The sequence below is a fragment of the Lontra canadensis genome, unplaced genomic scaffold (assembly GCF_010015895.1).
Source record: "Lontra canadensis isolate GAN:19392208 unplaced genomic scaffold, GSC_riverotter_1.0 scaffold4, whole genome shotgun sequence".
Lineage (NCBI taxonomy): Eukaryota > Metazoa > Chordata > Mammalia > Carnivora > Mustelidae > Lontra > Lontra canadensis.
In genome coordinates this window covers 32,306,877-32,323,539 of record NW_022630998.1, presented here as the reverse complement: position 1 = coordinate 32,323,539, position 16,663 = coordinate 32,306,877, and the positions used below count along the sequence as shown (strand labels likewise).

General features: G+C 37.5%; 1 protein-coding gene across 3 annotated transcripts in view; it reads left to right on the top strand.

Moving 5' to 3' along the window:
- The window catches only part of MSH3 (mutS homolog 3), a 174,280-nt gene that overhangs the window by 1,717 nt on the left and 155,900 nt on the right, over positions 1–16,663 (top strand). For all 3 annotated transcript variants that reach the window (XR_004381402.1, XM_032847505.1, XM_032847514.1), the window contains exons 2-7: positions 459–579; positions 5,175–5,395; positions 8,845–9,060; positions 10,923–11,039; positions 11,434–11,551; positions 13,721–13,866. Coding sequence is in view for 2 of the 3 variants with exons in the window: in XM_032847505.1 (XP_032703396.1) it covers positions 459–579; positions 5,175–5,395; positions 8,845–9,060; positions 10,923–11,039; positions 11,434–11,551; positions 13,721–13,866 (939 nt within the window). In the remaining variant the exon portion in view is untranslated. The remainder of the gene's footprint in view (positions 1–458; positions 580–5,174; positions 5,396–8,844; positions 9,061–10,922; positions 11,040–11,433; positions 11,552–13,720; positions 13,867–16,663) is intronic.

Here is a 16,663-nt window from a genome sequence, read left to right as displayed (position 1 = left end):
TTCAGTGGTGAACATAAGCCAAGTTTGAACATGAAACAGTTAAATTATAATTAACACTGACGTTTCAAAAATGGTAGTGTCCTTTTGTTATGTATCTAATTTCACCTTTCCTGAATGGATATATTTTTTTAAAAGGTATTTTATTTAACATAGGTAAGTAGGGTGACTCAGGTTTTATAATCTGAGATAGGTGAAGGCTGATTGAGTAAAGAAAGGCATAAGCCTTGGTTCTAATTAATGCTAGCAGGGCTTGAAGTGCTGAGGCTCATGACTTCTGGTCTCCACATTGTCTTTCATAACAGTACGGAGAATATCTATATAGTTCTTTCCAAGTCTAAAGGTATGTGATTCCATAAGTAGTGGGATGGCAAGAACCTTGTTATTCAGAAGTGAAGCTTAAATTATTTCACATACATCAAGTTTTGAGATTAGAGATAACACATCATTTTCTAATATAGGTTGCAGAAGTTGGCAGCGGTAAAAAGAGACCGCTGGAGAGTGATGGGCCTGTTCAAAAGAAAGCAAAGAAAGTCCAAGAAAAGGAAGGAAGAAGTGATTCAATAAAGTTTGGGAATGCTGGTGAGTCCTATGGTGATGATTGTTTGTTCTCACTAGTTGTGGCACAGATACTGTATTCTCCAGAGAGCAGAGGAAGTTATTGGAGAGTTGTGCCATTTTTTTCCTTTATGGACAAAGGTCTCCATTGTGGTTGAGTAGAGCGGCCCCTCCATAAGTGGTGGTTTGAGTAGGGCTTTGGGGGTGTGGAGGTAGAGCTGGAGTTCTGCAATTTGCCTATAGTTCTCCCCATTTTCTCTTTTACTTCTCTTAGCTAATTTTTGTCCTGATTATAAAAGTAAAGCATTCTTGTTATAAAAATTTCAAATAATACAAATATGTAAAGGGTAGACAATGAAAGACCTCATCATTCTTCTCTTTTAGTGAGACCTTGTGGTAATTTTAGGGGGCTACTGAATATTTTTCCAGGTTTCTCTTTTTATACACATCTACATGTACACACGAAGACCCACAAATTACTAAGTAATAATACAGTTGGCCCTTGAACAACAAGGAGATAAGGGGCGCTGATGCCCTGCACAGTTGAAAATCCATGTAGAACTTTTTGACTCCCCCAGAACTTAACTACTAATAACCTACCATTGATAGGAAACCCTACTGATAACATAAACAGTCGATTAAAACATATTTTATATGTAATATATATTGCATACCATATTTTTACAATGAAGTAAGCTAAAGGAAAGAAAATGTTAAGAAAATCATAAGGAAGAGAAAATACATTTATAGTAGTGTACTGTATTTATTGAAAAAATCCTCAAGTAAGTGAACCCATGTAGTTTAAACAATATTGTTTAAGTTCAACTGTATTTTGTAAATTGTATTATACTATATGTACTAATTTGCAGCTATCATTTTCCACTTAACAGAACATTTTGAACAATTTTCAATGTCAGGTTATGTAAATCTACCCTGTCCTTTTTTTAACATGGAAGTGCTCTTTCTGTATGCCAAAAGTCTTTGGATAAAATCACCATTCCTGAGATTGTTGACTTCTAGGGGTGGTGTTGGATTTATAGATGATTAAGCACTATTTCTTTAGTTGTTGACCTCAGAGGATTTGTTATAAAGTTTAACAGAAAATCCTTCTTTCTTCATTATCCACAGAAAACTAGGCAGAGAATGAGATTAAAAAAAAAAGCAAAAAAAAAAAAGTCTCAGTTCAGTGGATCAAGCATGTAAGATATCTTTCCTTCCCCAAAAGGTGAAATTTAGGGTCAACATGAAAGCCTTAGTATGAAATAACTATAGAAATGGAGATGTATACTTAAAGAGAATGATAAATCTTTTCTGTTGTCAACAAGGCAATTGACTTAGAATGTTTTGAAACAAGACTTTTTATGACTTGTTAAAAATGGTGCTCAAAAAAAGGGAAAGCATCTGCCAGTCCAGCTCCTTTATTTGTTTTCCAGTCTTATGTCTCCTTGTGCTTCATTTTGGATCAGTTCTCCTGCTATGTTTTCAAATTCCATAATCTTTTCTTTTGTGGTGTCTAATTTGCCATATGTCTCATTCAGTAAAATGTTAATCTCAGATAGGTACATTTAATCTTTAGAAGTTCTATTTTGTTCTTTTAAAAGAAATCACCTTTTTCTCTCTGTGAAACATAGTGAAAAGCTGTTACCAAAACCAAACAGAGCTCCAAAACCCAAATCTTCCATTTTGCTTCTCTTTATATTCATGTTTTTCTTTACCTTTTTGATTATATGAAATGTATTTATAATACGTTTTCATGTCCATATCTGGTAATTCTGTTATCTCTGTCATTTCTGGGTCTGTATCCCTTAATTATTATTTCCTGCTTTTTTTCACGTTTAGTAAGTAATTGTTTGGATCACAGATATTTTGAATTCTGTGTTATCATGTGTTGGGTTTGGGATTTCTTTAAAGAATGTTGGACTTCATTCTGGCATGCAGTTAAATTCTTTGTGGTTCAGTTTGATCTTTTTAAGGATTGTTTTTAAATTTTGGAAGAGAAGGCTTAGAGTAGTTCTGTTCCTAAAGTTTGATTTTTCTAGAGTTGGGAAGGAATACATAGTAGCAGTAGCATATTATATAGTATTTCTACCACATTTAAAAAATGGACATTAATAACCTTTAGGACATAAGTAATTAAAAAAAAGAGAACATAGGTAATAGTAAAATGTAGTAACAGTTTTAAAAAATGATGAGGTTTGATTATTTATTACCTTTGTTTTTAATACCTTTGTTTATTTAATTGTAAGTTGACATAATCTAATTTGTAATCTAATTTGTAATTTGTAATCATGACTGTGTTTGACAGTTGCCTCAGAAAATTCTTGAAGGTTTAACAGTTGCCTCTGGTTAGCCAATATCAACTGGCTTCATTAAGCACACCACTGGTCTTTCTTTGTGAGCTAGTTTGAGTTTCCATATAGCTTGAGTCTCCAAGGATGAACACCCTGAGAGTCAGACAGAAGTTGTATTGACTTTTAAGATCTAGCTTCAGAAGTTAACATGCCTTACTCTGTTGGTTGAGTTAGTTAAGAAGGCCTGCCTTTGTTCAAGGGAAGTGACCTTTGATCCCACCTCTCAACGCAGGAGCATCAGCATCACGTTGTAGGAAGAGCAAATGAGACAGGGTTTATATACTTGGCCCTCCTTAATAAATAAAATCTACATGGGTCAGAATGCAGAGTTGACTTTTTATGTTATTAATATTCTTATTTGAGTTACAGATAAACATAATATGGAACTCTATCTCAGAAGTATTTTGATAAATATAAATATTCACTATCTTAATGCTTAATAGTATATGTGCTACTGAAGTGAGTACAATCATAATGCTGTATAAATAAATTCAGACTTTTATGAGTACAACCCCAAGACTGGAAAACCACCCCCATCCCAGGAAGGTTTTTTAATATCCATAGGAGGGAAGTCCTTGTATAATATACACACTTACAGTATACTTCTGAAGAGTGATTCAAGTATATATTTTGAAAAGTGGAGAGTAATTTGAAAGAGATTCAAATATACATTATTCCAGCTACAAGATTAGTAGAAGACAAGGTACAATTTACCTGTGAAAAGAGGTTTAAATATAAATAAGCATATATAGCTAAATATAAATATGAGAAGTTTTAAACTCATAGGAATGGACCAAACACAATTCTTGCTCTCAGAGTTTTTTTTTTTGTTTGTTTGTTTGTTTTGTTTTGTTTTGCTTTAATAGGAAAGGTAAGAGGTTATAAATGCAGTCCCTTTTTCATTATATTTAGAAGTGGCTACCTAGTAGTATTACCCTAAAGGGAAAAATAATGTATTCTGGCATATAGTAGATAGTAGACAGTAAATGATAGTTTTCTTTCTTTTATGGATTGCTTGCTTAAGAAGAACTGCCAGTTGGCAGCCTGGGATAAGTGCTATGGAGAAATGTGATCTTATTATAGGAACACAGACAAAAGATGATTTTAAGCTAAGGGAGTTAGCAGGAGTTTCATGGAAAAGTAATTTTGAGAGGGATCTTGAAGAATGGATGAGTATCATTTTGACATGAAAATTGGGGTTAAGGGCCTTCAGGGAGAAAGCATAGCATGAGTAAAGCTGTGGAGGTGGGATAGTAGGCATGTTATGGCAGGGTGATGATCTGCCTTCCTTGGAGAACTCTGGGGTCAGTATCTCTAAGTCTTTCCCATTAAGCTGATCAGTTTCCCTGGTCTGGAATCTTCCCGGCTCTTGGCTGGAGCGGGGAGCTCTGGCTGCCTGTGTTCTAGAGCTCATGAGGAAAAGGCTGGGTTTCTTAGCCTACGGTAAGCCCCTATTTCCCGTTATTCCTCTGGCACAGGCACAGTTCTCCCATCTCACCTGTGCCTGTTCTACCTCTTCCAGAGTAACCTCCAGTTCTCTGCTGACGTGGAGAAGCACAGCTGCCCTTGAGCTTGGAGTAGGCTAGAGGTCGAGGGATCAACTTGCTTTGAACCAGTCTTCTTTATTTTAGAATCTCCCTTTAGTACATGCTACTGCTGCCCTGATTCCTGAGCCTTAAGCATTTTATGTAGCAAATGGTATTGGTTCTTGGTTTTCTTCACTAGTGGTTTAGTATTTAGCTTTCAGGCATGCTAAATTGGTTATTATTCATCTATTTTTCCTTCTCGTTTCAGATTTTTTTTTATTTGTACCTGTCACTTCACAAAGAGAAAAGTCTCTGTCCTTATGTGCTTATATCTTAAAAAAAAAAAAAAAAAAAAGAAAGAAAGAAAAAAAAAACACAAAACCCTACTGTAGTTTGTAATGGGGTTTCAGGACCAAGTGAAATGACATGTATGTTTCAGTATGCTATCTTTACCCTAAACCTAAATGTTTATCTCCTTGTCACATTTTAGTTAGATTCATTGCTTTAGTGAGAAGCTCCCTCTTTAAAAAGAGGTTTTAATACAACTCTAAAAAGAAGCAGTGGCTTCTTTACTCAGAAAAATACTCACACCAACACAGTTTTGTATGTAATTTTCAGAAGCGTACATTCCTTCCCACAAAATCCGGGTTCATGAACTCCCCCTTCATCATACCCTGGTTATGAACTGACATAATGAGAACAAAATACTATTGTTATATTTTCTTCTGATTTGCTAACTAAGAGCCAAAGAAATGTCTGAGGACCAAGAATGTTTTAAAGTCTCTGGAAAAATTGAAAGAATTCTGCTGCGATTCCGCCCCTCCTCGATATAGAGTCCAGACAGAACCTCTTCAGGAGAGATTGGCAGTTCTGCCAAAATGTACTGATTTTGACGATATCAATCATCTACGTGCAAAGAAGGCAGTTTCTTGTGAAGACTCCAAATCTCGTATTAGTCAAAAGGTATGTGTTCTGTAGATGAATATCCAGGTACTCAAATCAGTAGGTTCCAAAGTGCCGTAAGTTTCTGTGGGTTCATACAAGCCAGTTGTTCCCAAACTTGGCTAATCATCCAGATTAGCTTTGGGAGCTTTTGCATTATAGCTTATTTATTTTTTAAGACTGCGGAGATTCTGATTACTATGTATTGAGGAGGGAAGAATTGGTTTGTATTAAAACAGACCCCCCCCCCCAAAAAAAAAAAAAAAAACCCCCAAAGGGGTTTTGATGTAAAGCCTGGGGGGAGGAATCCTTGGGTGGGGGGAAATAAATTCTTAAAAAAAAAAAAATTTTTTTTTAAGATTTTATTTATTTGACAGAGAGAGAGAGAGATCACAAGTAGGCGGAGAGGCAGGCAGAGAGAGAAAGAGAGGAGGAAGTAGGCTCCCCACTGAGCAGAGAGGCTCGATCCCAGGACCCTGGGATCATGACCTGAGCTGAAGGCAGAGGCTTTAACCCACTGAGCCACCTAGGTGCCCCGGCTTGGGGAGATTCTTAATAATGAGTACAAGGACAAGTTTTCTAATCCTTATAGTTATCATGATGGAAAATCTTAGGCAACATATATGGGTTTTGGGGTTTTTAGTTGAAAACTTGGTGATATAAAGTAAATTCAAAGGCAAACCAAATATATATGGCTCTTTACTTCCACTGTTAAATGATAAATCAATGTTTGCAACATTGCAAAATCAGAGAATTGAACTTTTGCTCTGTCACTAACATCCACAATTCAGAGCAGTGGTTTTCAGTCCAGCTTTAAATGAGAATCACCTGGAGAACTTAAAAAAAATACTGGTAACAAAAACCTTTCTTCAGAATCATACTGGTCTTTGCTAAGAACTGAGTATGGATATTGTTTAAAAGTTCTCATTTTAATGTGTAGTCATGGTGGTTGAGAGCTATTGAATTAAAGAAATAGTTCCTTTTTTTCCCCTTTGAGTCATTTAAATGAAAAGCTATAGATTCTTAAAAAGCTATGGACTGAAAGCAATGACTTCTTTACTCAGAAAAATACTCACACCAACACAATTTTATACGTAATTTTCAGAAGTTTACAATCCTTCCATCTGGGTTCATGAACTCCCTCTTCATCCAAGCTGAGATCCACTGCTTTATCATTGGTCATCAGGAAAAAAGATGTTTTTGTTTTATTTTTAATCTGTTTCAATACTTAGAAGCAGTTCACCTGAGTGTAGTGGTCATAAAAATAGAGATATCAAAGTGTTGTCTATTAAAGCTCATTTTATTAATTGGAGAATTTACTCTAGGGCTTGATTAGAGCTTATTTACCATTACTTTATACGTAAAATGACCACGTTAGTATTTCTGATTCATAGCACATTAGCAGTCACCAGTTAGAAGGGACACCTAGAAGTGTAGTACATGGATGTCATTGTAGGACATAGTTGTTTGATGGCATGGAAGGACACAGATGAGTGGTAGAAGCTTCTAAGTGAAGTTAAATGGCCAGGGTTTAGGGGCTAGGACCATTAGTGTGGGAGTCCACAACCCCATAAGTCTTGTTAGGTTTTGAAATTCCCATTTTAACATTCTGGGAAGTATTTCCACCCAAATGGTTAAAAAAAAAAAAGTTGCTTAATACTCAAGTATTCAGATTGACTTCTTAGTATAAAAGTTTTTTTCTCCATGCCTATTCTCATTCCATATGTGAATAAAGCATAAAGTTAAGAACTTTTTTTCCCTAGGAAATATATTTTCTTCAAGTATGGATTAGGTGTTACAATATGTAGTATTCCTGGATTTTACATAAAAGTCATGGAAACAAATGAGAGAATCCATCAAAGTTAAAAGTAAATGCATTCTCTTTCTGATATATTGACCTACTCTTCTGTTGCCACACCTCCCCACACTTCCCCACCTCACTGCTGAGATTTGGAGTTTTGCTGGGCTGCACTATTCAGATAATTTACATCTCTGCCTCCTATTTCAGCTAAGCCACATTTTTAAATGCAGCTGTAAAGTACATGTTGCTGGACTTTCTCTTGGAACAAGGTCCTCTCACTTGGCCATATAGGGCATTTCTTTTTTTCTCTTCCCTTCCCCTGCTGATCACCAGTCTTTATTACTATTATTTTTTAAGATTTATTTGTTTGAGTCAGTGAGGAGGGGGCAGAGGGAGAGGCAAAGAGTGAATCTGAAGCAGACTTCCTGTTCTGGGCAGGGCTCCATCCCAGACCCTGAGATCATGACCTGAGCCAAAATCAAGAGTCAGACACTTAACCAACAGAGCCACCCAGGTGCCCTGATAATTAGTCTCTTAAAGAATATTTATTTATTTTTTTAGTAATCTCTACACTCAGCGTGGTGTTCAAACCCATGATCATGAGACCAAGAGTTGCATAGTTTTCTGACTGAGCCAGCCAGACGCTAGTCTTTTATGCCATATATATATATATATATATATATATATATAATTTTTTTTTTAAGATTTTATATTTTGTTTGATAGAGCAAGCCAGAGAGCACAAATGGGTGGGGTTAAGGCAAAGAGAGAGGGAGAAGCAGACTCCCTGTGGATCAAGGAGCTCCACTCGGGCTCTATCCCAGGACCCTGGGATCATGACCTGAGCTTTCGGCAGGTGCTTAACTGACTAAGCCACCCAGGTGCCCCTTTTAGGCCATGTTTTTAATTCCAGGCGTAGCTGATAAATTTTTAGATGATAGCAGTGATACAGTGACAGCCAGAAGTCAGATTTAGCTTACAAATTTGTCTCATTTTACCTTTTGTATTTATTTATAAGAAGCAAGGAATTTGCCCTAAGCTCTAAAGTTAGTTAGAGTTAGTTAATGGTTTTCACACGTGAAGGGAAGGCTAGCAGGAATACAGATGTTGAAAGTGACCATGCTTTATACTTCCCAAAAGCTCTCTGTCATATCTCTTTACCAAAAAAACAAAATCATGCTTCTTTCTTGTGGTCAAGATTTATGGAATGTACTATCTTTTGGCCTGTGCTTGGAAATTTGAAACATTCTTTAGCTGATGGTATGCTTATTGAAGGTGGTTTACCGACTGTTGAGAGACATTCATCCCTCCTCACTTTTTGTGCCTTACACATCTAGGAATAAGTAAGGAAAAGAAAAATGTTAATTATGATAGATTTAATGAAATAAAATTTAAAAAGAGGTGTATAGAACTTTAAAATGTTTAGGTTTTTAAAATTTGCTTAAATATGCAGTAGTTTAGTTTTTTTTTTTTTTTTTTTTTAAGTCTCTTACTCTGAAAAAAAATTTCAAACCTGTGAAAAAGTTTATCTGAATATACTGCGCACTCCTGTAAACTTTAACTTAGATTCACCAGTTGTTAGGTTTGCACCAAATTTGCATTCTCGGTCTTTCTGAAAACTATTATTATGGTTAATACTTTCTAAACTGTAAAAATCTTTCCATTGCCAGGATAAGACGCTTTCTGATCTCAGTCCTTTTGGATCATTACACACGGGTAATGACAATTCACTGAAAACTTCTGATCCTAAGCCATCTAACAAACGGTCAAAAAGCATTTACACACCTTTAGAATTACAATACATAGAACTGAAACAACAGCAGAAAGATGCAATTTTGTGTGTGGAATGTGGATATAAATATAGATTCTTTGGGGAAGATGCAGAGGTAAGTTATTTTTTTCAAATGCTCTTTCATGTTTTTCTTGTACAGCCTTAAGTATTTTCTGATATTTTTGTTTCATTTTCTGACTTTGTAAGAGAGCCAGTGTGATCAGTTGCCTTTTAAAATACTGTCAAAGTCAAAACTGAAAATAAACACAGGTGAACTTGGGGGAGTTCTAGGCCAGTGGGGGAGGACCAAAGGGACCCTTTTTGAAATTTTATGCCTTTTCTCCATGTGCTCGTCCAATAATTTCCATCCACTGTGAGGTGATTGGATGAATCAGATAGTGAATGAACCATAGTCCTGTGAGTATTTAATGTTTCCTGATGCAGACTCAAGCAAGAAAACATTTTGAGATGGCCCGTTTACTCTTTTTTTTTTTTTTTTAAGTTTTTGTTTATTTATTTGACAGAGATCACAAGTAGGCAGAGAGGCAGGCAGAGAGAGAGGAGGAAGCAGGCTCCCTGCTAAGCAGAGAGCCTGATGCGGGGTTCGATCCCAGGACCCTGGGATCATGACCCGAACCAAAGGCAGAGGCTTTAACCCACTGGGCCACCCAGGCGCCCCCGGCCCATTTACTCTTAAAAATTTTGATAGCCTGGAACGTGGTTATGTCTCAGGGGAAGAGCACATTAAGTGCCAGGCACCTGCAGAAGGTGTTTGAAGTCTTATAGTTTCTTTTTAGGTCAGTCATCTTGCTCTGTTAGTCCAAGTTGATTCTGTATTTAATTTTGAGGATTTGAAGTAGGCCGAAGTTAAGGTTAGAAGTGAATTTGAGCATTTTGTGGGCAAGTTTAAGGAAAGCATTGCTGATGATGGTCTGTTGGAGTCAGGCATGGTTGTGATGATTCCACAACTTCAGATCTGTATCAGATATCAGACATTATGGGAGAGCGATGAGGTGTCACAGCCAACGTCTGTCTCATGGACAGGAAGTGAAGACTTAGCCAACTTTTCTTCCAGTTTTTAAAATCCTGTTGTGGGTCTGAAAGCGGTGGTCTTTAGTTGAGGTGGCTGTTTGCTGTTATGAAGTTAGACTTTGAAGCAGAGTCTAACTGAGAACGGGGACAGCGTGTTCCCTGAGGACAGGGACAGATACATAGTTGGCATTGTATAGGTAAAGGGGTGAAAGAAAATGTCATTCTCTGCCCTTCTTTCCAGGTCAAGTGGTAAGTTCAGCCTTACCACAGTAAAGGCTAATGTCTTCTGGCCCTGCAGTGAGGAACTAATACAGTTCAGAGTTGGGTGGGGCAGGGGAGTGACAATGTTGGAATGAGAGTTCCATGACTCCAGTGGTCAATATCTGAGCTTCTGAGCTTTCTAGAAGGTAGTGGGGAGTCAGGTGGTGGTGCTTGGTTCTGCATTCCTATCCTTTATTATGTATCGTACATTAGCTAACCAGACCAGGTGGTTCTCTTCTCACTTCCTCAAAGATGCCGTCTGTCCAAGTAGCTTCAGAATTTATGTAAGGTCCTCATTTTCAGTGTTTGGTTGCTTTGTTGCAAATTCTTTCTCTTAGAGTCTCACACTCTGTGAATTGACTAGTCCTTGTGCAGGGAGAGCTCAGTACTTTAAGGTTTTGCTAGATCTAGGGGCATAGAAGACTTGTCCTGTTTTTCCCTGTCATTTATAGGTACAGATGTTGGCCCTGAGGTTAGGCTTTGGGAACTGCCAAAAATCTATTAAACCATAGGCTTCTATATGGGAAATGTCTTCTAAACTTTTTATTGGTATATACCACACAGATAGAGAAGTGTGCAGATCGTAGGTGTATACCTTGATGGATTTTTAGCAAAGTGAGCAAACACCACACAGGGACTCTTGAAAGAGAAATTTACTGATAACTCTCTTTTTAAATTTTTTAGATTGCAGCCCGGGAGCTCAATATTTATTGTCATTTAGATCACAACTTCATGACAGCAAGCATACCTACTCACAGACTGTTTGTTCATGTACGCCGCCTCGTGGCAAAGGGATATAAGGTCAGCTTTGGCTTTGGCTTTGGCTTGCACAAACGGGATTGGAATCCCTTCCAGAGAGTGAAATCATGTTCTGTAAGGTGGTAGATTGTAATTGGAATTCGGCATTTGGGAAATGAAATTGTGTCACAATTAATGGTGGTATATCTTCATCAGTTTCTAATGTACTAGAATTTTAAGGTAAATTTAAAAAACCTCTGTGATAGAGACTGTTTCTTAGTGACTTATCCACACTTGCAAACTCTTGTGGTGCTTATTACTAAAGCCCTGCATCTGGACATTGTGGACAAATGTGGTTATTTTACATGTTTCAGAATTAACCTTTTGAAGTCTACAAATCTGTTTCTTTAAAACAATTTCCATCAGGTTTGATATTCAGTGTTTATTTTTATTGAAGGTGGGAGTTGTGAAGCAGACGGAAACTGCAGCATTAAAGGCGGTCGGGGACAACAGAAGTTCACTGTTTTCCCGGAAACTGACTGCTCTTTATACGAAATCTACACTCATTGGAGAAGATATCCTTTTTGAGTAGTTTTTCTCGTAACTGTTACAGAGTCTATGTTTTTATTTATTTATTTATTTATTTATTTATTTATTTTATTTATTAACATATAATGTATTATTTGCCTCAGGGGTACAGGTCTGTGAATCATCAGGCTTACACATTTCACAGCACTCACCATAGCACATACCCTCCCCAGTGTCCATCACCCAGCCACCCCATCCCTCCGCCTGCCATCCCCAAAGTCTTTGTTTTAAATAACATTTTTATTGAACTGTTCTTGAACTATTCTGATGAGATGAGGCATTCTAGTTACCTTGCCATTTGATTAGTGTGTTAGTGAACAGGGAGAGTTGGTAGGGGTTGGGAACAAGCATTTTCAAATGGCAGTTGTGAAAAGAGAGTCTTACTTTAAGAACAAAAGAAGAGAGCCTGGTGATAGCAGGTTGGTAGCTGATTTGAGCTGCACCTTCCCTAGACATCCCTTCCCTGGTTAGGTGCTTAGGGCCTATAGGCTCCTCTGAATCTTCCTGAGGTAAGACCTAACAAGACAGCTTATTAACTTCAGAATGTGAGAAGAATACTACAAAGTTAGCACAGATTTGACTGCCTATAAAGGATAATAGGTGGGCCATCCTCACTAATTATGAGCTTCATAAAAGTTTTATTTTATTTATTTTTTACTTTTTTTAGAAAGAGTGCTGGGGGGAGTGACAGGAGAGAGGGAATCTTAAGCAGACTACGTGCTAAGCAGGGAGCGCAATGTGGGGCTCGGTCTCATGACCCTGAGATCGTGACCTGAGCTGGATCGTGACCGACCAAGAGTTGGATGCTTAACTGACTGTGCCACCCAGGTGCCCCCCAAATTTTGTTATTTTTGATTGTAGGTGAAGCTTTCTCACTTTGTAAGAATCCTCAGTGTGCACGGTGATTGCCCCCCCCCCCAATTTTATGGTCGTTCATAAATTCAAATGAATTACATGAAGCAAAATGATTCTAATGGCAAAATGTAAAACTCTATTTTTTAGAAACCAGAGGCACCTGTGTGGCTTAGTCGTTTAAGTGTTTGACTCTTGATTTAGGCTCATGATCTCAGGGTTGTGAGATCGAGCCCTTCATCAGGCCGACTGCTGGCTGTGGAGCCTCCTTCAGATTCTTTCTCTCCATTTGTTTCTGCTCCTCATCACCTCTAAAAAAATAAAAAATAAAAATAAACCAAATAACTGTATATGAAATGGGACAAAGATGCATTTTAAAATGTGTTTCCTATGTGATGGGATCAGGTCTCGATAAAAATATAGAGAATAAGTCTTAGAAGTTACTGTGTGAAAGCAGTATTTCTTTTATGGTTTTTTACAAACCTGCCTATTAAGAGACTTGCTTAGCTTCTACCAAAATTACAAAGACTATTTTGTTCCATTAATATCATGGATAGAAAGAGCTATTACTGCGTAGACCCCAAACTGTTAACAGTTCTCTGTGGTTCTAAGCTGATCAGGCTGTAATAACCTGATAATTTTATCGCTTCTTTTGCTCAACTTGAGTCTTATTGAAGTCTGCTCCTAAAACAGTACACCTCCCTGCTTCTCTTTTGCTGTTGCTACAGCTCCTACCTGCTGATGTCACAGTTGGTTGTTTTCAGATTGACTTCTGAAAATGACCCAAATCAGCATTTATCCCTGAGAAGTTAATTAACGGACTCATTGCATATACATACATGCATACACACATTATGTTTCTCTTTTCTTCTTTGGTTTTCTTTTTTCATGTCTTTTAAAAATTCGATTGCTTTTTCTGAGAGCTTTAGGCACTTTAAAGGAGGAAAGTAATTTACACTATTTTAGTGTATTCATGCTTTGACTTGTGGAATTAAGCATTATGGGATTGTTAAGGATTCAGGTCTTAGCATTATTCAAGTAAAAAAGCAGATTATGATTTCAGCTTCCATGAGGGTACTCTCGTAGGCCTTTTGGGAGGTGAGAAGACAGTAGTTGTCTTTCCTTACAAGCCTCTTATCTTAGAGAAGATAAGGCCTGTAACTATGATCAGAGTAAATCAGAAGAATGAAGGCTGTATGGAAGATTTTGCACAGAGCAAAAATGTCTGGGAAAGTGAACCATTATTTTAAAGGAGAAAGCAGATAATGGGAATGTGGCATATAATTTTCTTTAATGATTATTACATGTGAACCCTTTAGTCAAGCTGGATGATGCTGTAAATGTCGATGAGATAATCACTGATACTTCTACCAGCTTTCTTTTGTGTATCTGTGAAAATAAGGAAAATGTAAAGGACAGAAAAAAAGGGAACATTTTTATTGGAATCGTGGTAAGTACTTTGTAGGTAAGGACGAATGATAGATGTTCTTGGTATGTGTCTCTGTGAGTACTCATGTATGGCTTACAGTGAGACTGTCTGATGAAATGTGCCCTCAAGTAGGTGTACTATGAAGACATTTTCCTTATAATTTTATATGTTAAATCACTAGTTAAGATTTTCTCATGTGGCTACTTGGCACTCTGCGCTCTGGAGACATCCAGGTAGTTTCTGTCCATGTGCTCTAGGAGTTTGGGTTCAGGAGGGACACAGTGATGGGCATGGGGTATGGATAAGATAGAGCAGAAGAAAACACTAAGCCGACACATGGCATGGTAGTAAAGGGTTTTATAAATTTCCTCTAGGGTTTTAAAATTGAAATAGTGATGGGATTGTTGTATGTCGATTTGGAGGAAAGGGAATAGTTGGGGGAAATGATTCTTGGTGAATACAAAACTCCATGTTTAATTAACATTAAGAGTACTTATTGTCATTCTTCTAGAGAAATATAATTTGTGAATCATAGTTTTATTGATTTTTTCCCTCTAGCAATTTGTGAATAAATTTGCCCATTTACAGACCTACCTGAACTCTGCTCAGAACCTTAAACTTTTTAATGCCCTTCAGAGCTGTTACTCCCATGTTCTGTTGTAGGTGAAGCCAAAGTAGGACTCCTTGCCTAAGTAGTAACTCATTCTTTTTGTTTTTTCTAACTTTTACAGTCAGCTGTAATATCAACAAAAATTCTTACAACCCAGATGTCTCCAAAGTACTTTTTAATACCTTATTCTGGTTGGATAACTCTTTGCTAACTTGACGTTTGCTTAGCCAATAAACCTTTGTTTCAGGGAGTTAGCATTACTGTTGGGTGGCTCTAAATGATTTTTTTTTCTTACCCTTGAGAAGTACTTTTTATGTAGCCACAGGCAAATTGGATCTATTTACAAACAGTAAGATTATTTGTTTTTAAGCTTTAACATGTAAAACGTGCTATTTTATATTTACCCTCAACTCAGTCTAAAGAACAGAGCAGATAGTATACAATTCCTCCTTAGTGCTTGCTGCCAGTGTTAATGATTGTGTATGAATTGGGATGTGAGAGAGAAATGCCTCTTCTGTGTTGTCCTATCCTTGAACTCAGTGACCACTTTTGGGCTGATGACATCAAGGCTCTGGGTCGAGGCTGCGCCTCTCTCCTGAGCTCCAGCTTCCTGCATTGAACTTTATGCTGGGTATGGCACTCAGGATTTGTCTTCACTCCTCAAAATCAGTGTGGCTGCAATGGATCTCATCTTTTTTTATTCCCTCAGGACTGTTCTTTGCTGGGTCCGTATTGTGATGAGTGTCACGTGTTCCTCTTTTACTACCTACGAGTTATCTGCTGGATAGTGGCAGGGTAAAATCAAAGGTTTAAATGTTGATAGTACTACTGCAATAGGGCCCTTGACCTTCACTTTGGGCAGCGCACAGCTTTATACAGACTGACTTTGGATTTCTTAGTGTCAGGTATCACATCATAATAAATGTTGCAAGCATTCTAATGTACACCATTTCTCTGATTTAAAAAAGGCAAAGGGGAATTAGGCTGATAAATTTGTTACTTGAACTTCTGTAGCTAGCTTTTGTAAATGTTTGATTTGTAGATTGGGAGATAAATTTACTTATGTATACTAATATACTTATAGTCCAGCTATCTGGGCACTAGAGAAGCCCTCTGGCCTAGAATTAAGGAAGTTCCTTGAGCCAAAAATGAGGGACTTCAAAAACTTATAAAATATTCAAAAGAAAAAAAATCATAAAACAGAGTACATAGTTGTAGTAATTATAGTAATGTGAGACAGCCACACTTAGGTCAGAAAATAGAATACTGTGTAGCGAAGGGCCCCATCCCTTCAGCAGAGGGAATTTTATTTTTTATTTTATTTTATTTTTTTTAAGATTTTTATTTATTGATTTGACAGAGAGAGATCTCAAGTGGGCAGAGAGGCAGGCAGAGAGAGAGGGGGAAGCAGGCTTCCCGCTGAGCAGAGAGCCCGATGTGGGGCTAGATCCCAGGACCCTGAGATCATGACCCAAGCCGAAGGCAGAGGCTTAACCCACTGAGCCATCCAGGCACCCCCAGCAGAGGGAATTTTAATCCAGACTTTTATGATAATAATTTCTTTAAGTTCCAGTTTTACCAACTTAAACTATATATAAATGTAAATATATTGTGTGTATCTTTTTGGATCTTGCTCCTTTTGTTTACAAACTACTATTTGTATATGAGATTTATTTACCTGTGTTACTATAGTAGTGTTTTCATTGTCATTACTCTGTTGTATTTCATTGTATGTTTTATACTTTATTCATTCTTCTATTAACGGACATGTGGGTTCTTTGTAGTTTTTGGTTGTACATAAAATGCTGTTAGAAACCTTTCTGTGCATGCCTCTGAATATGTACCTAGCTGAGTTTTGTATATGGGTGTTCACGACTTGCCGAGAAAATACCGTGCGGTTTTCCTAAGAGGCTGTGTTGGTTGACTTTCTGTCAGCAGTGTTTGAGTGCAGGGATGAGTGTCGCTAAGGCCAGCTGTAACTAGTGCCATGCCTGCCTTAAGCATCAGCAGTGGACAAGAGTGAGGCTGCATGACCTTGGGCTCCACCACTTTATCACCCTGCGGCCTTGCGTAGATTCCTTAACTTTTTGCCTCTTCCAAATCATGATTTTTTCCAGGTTATCTTTGCTATGGCTTAGGATGATAGGGTGTAGCTTTTAGTTTTCATGGTTATTTCCCTGGATAGATTCGCTACTTGGGATTCAGAGT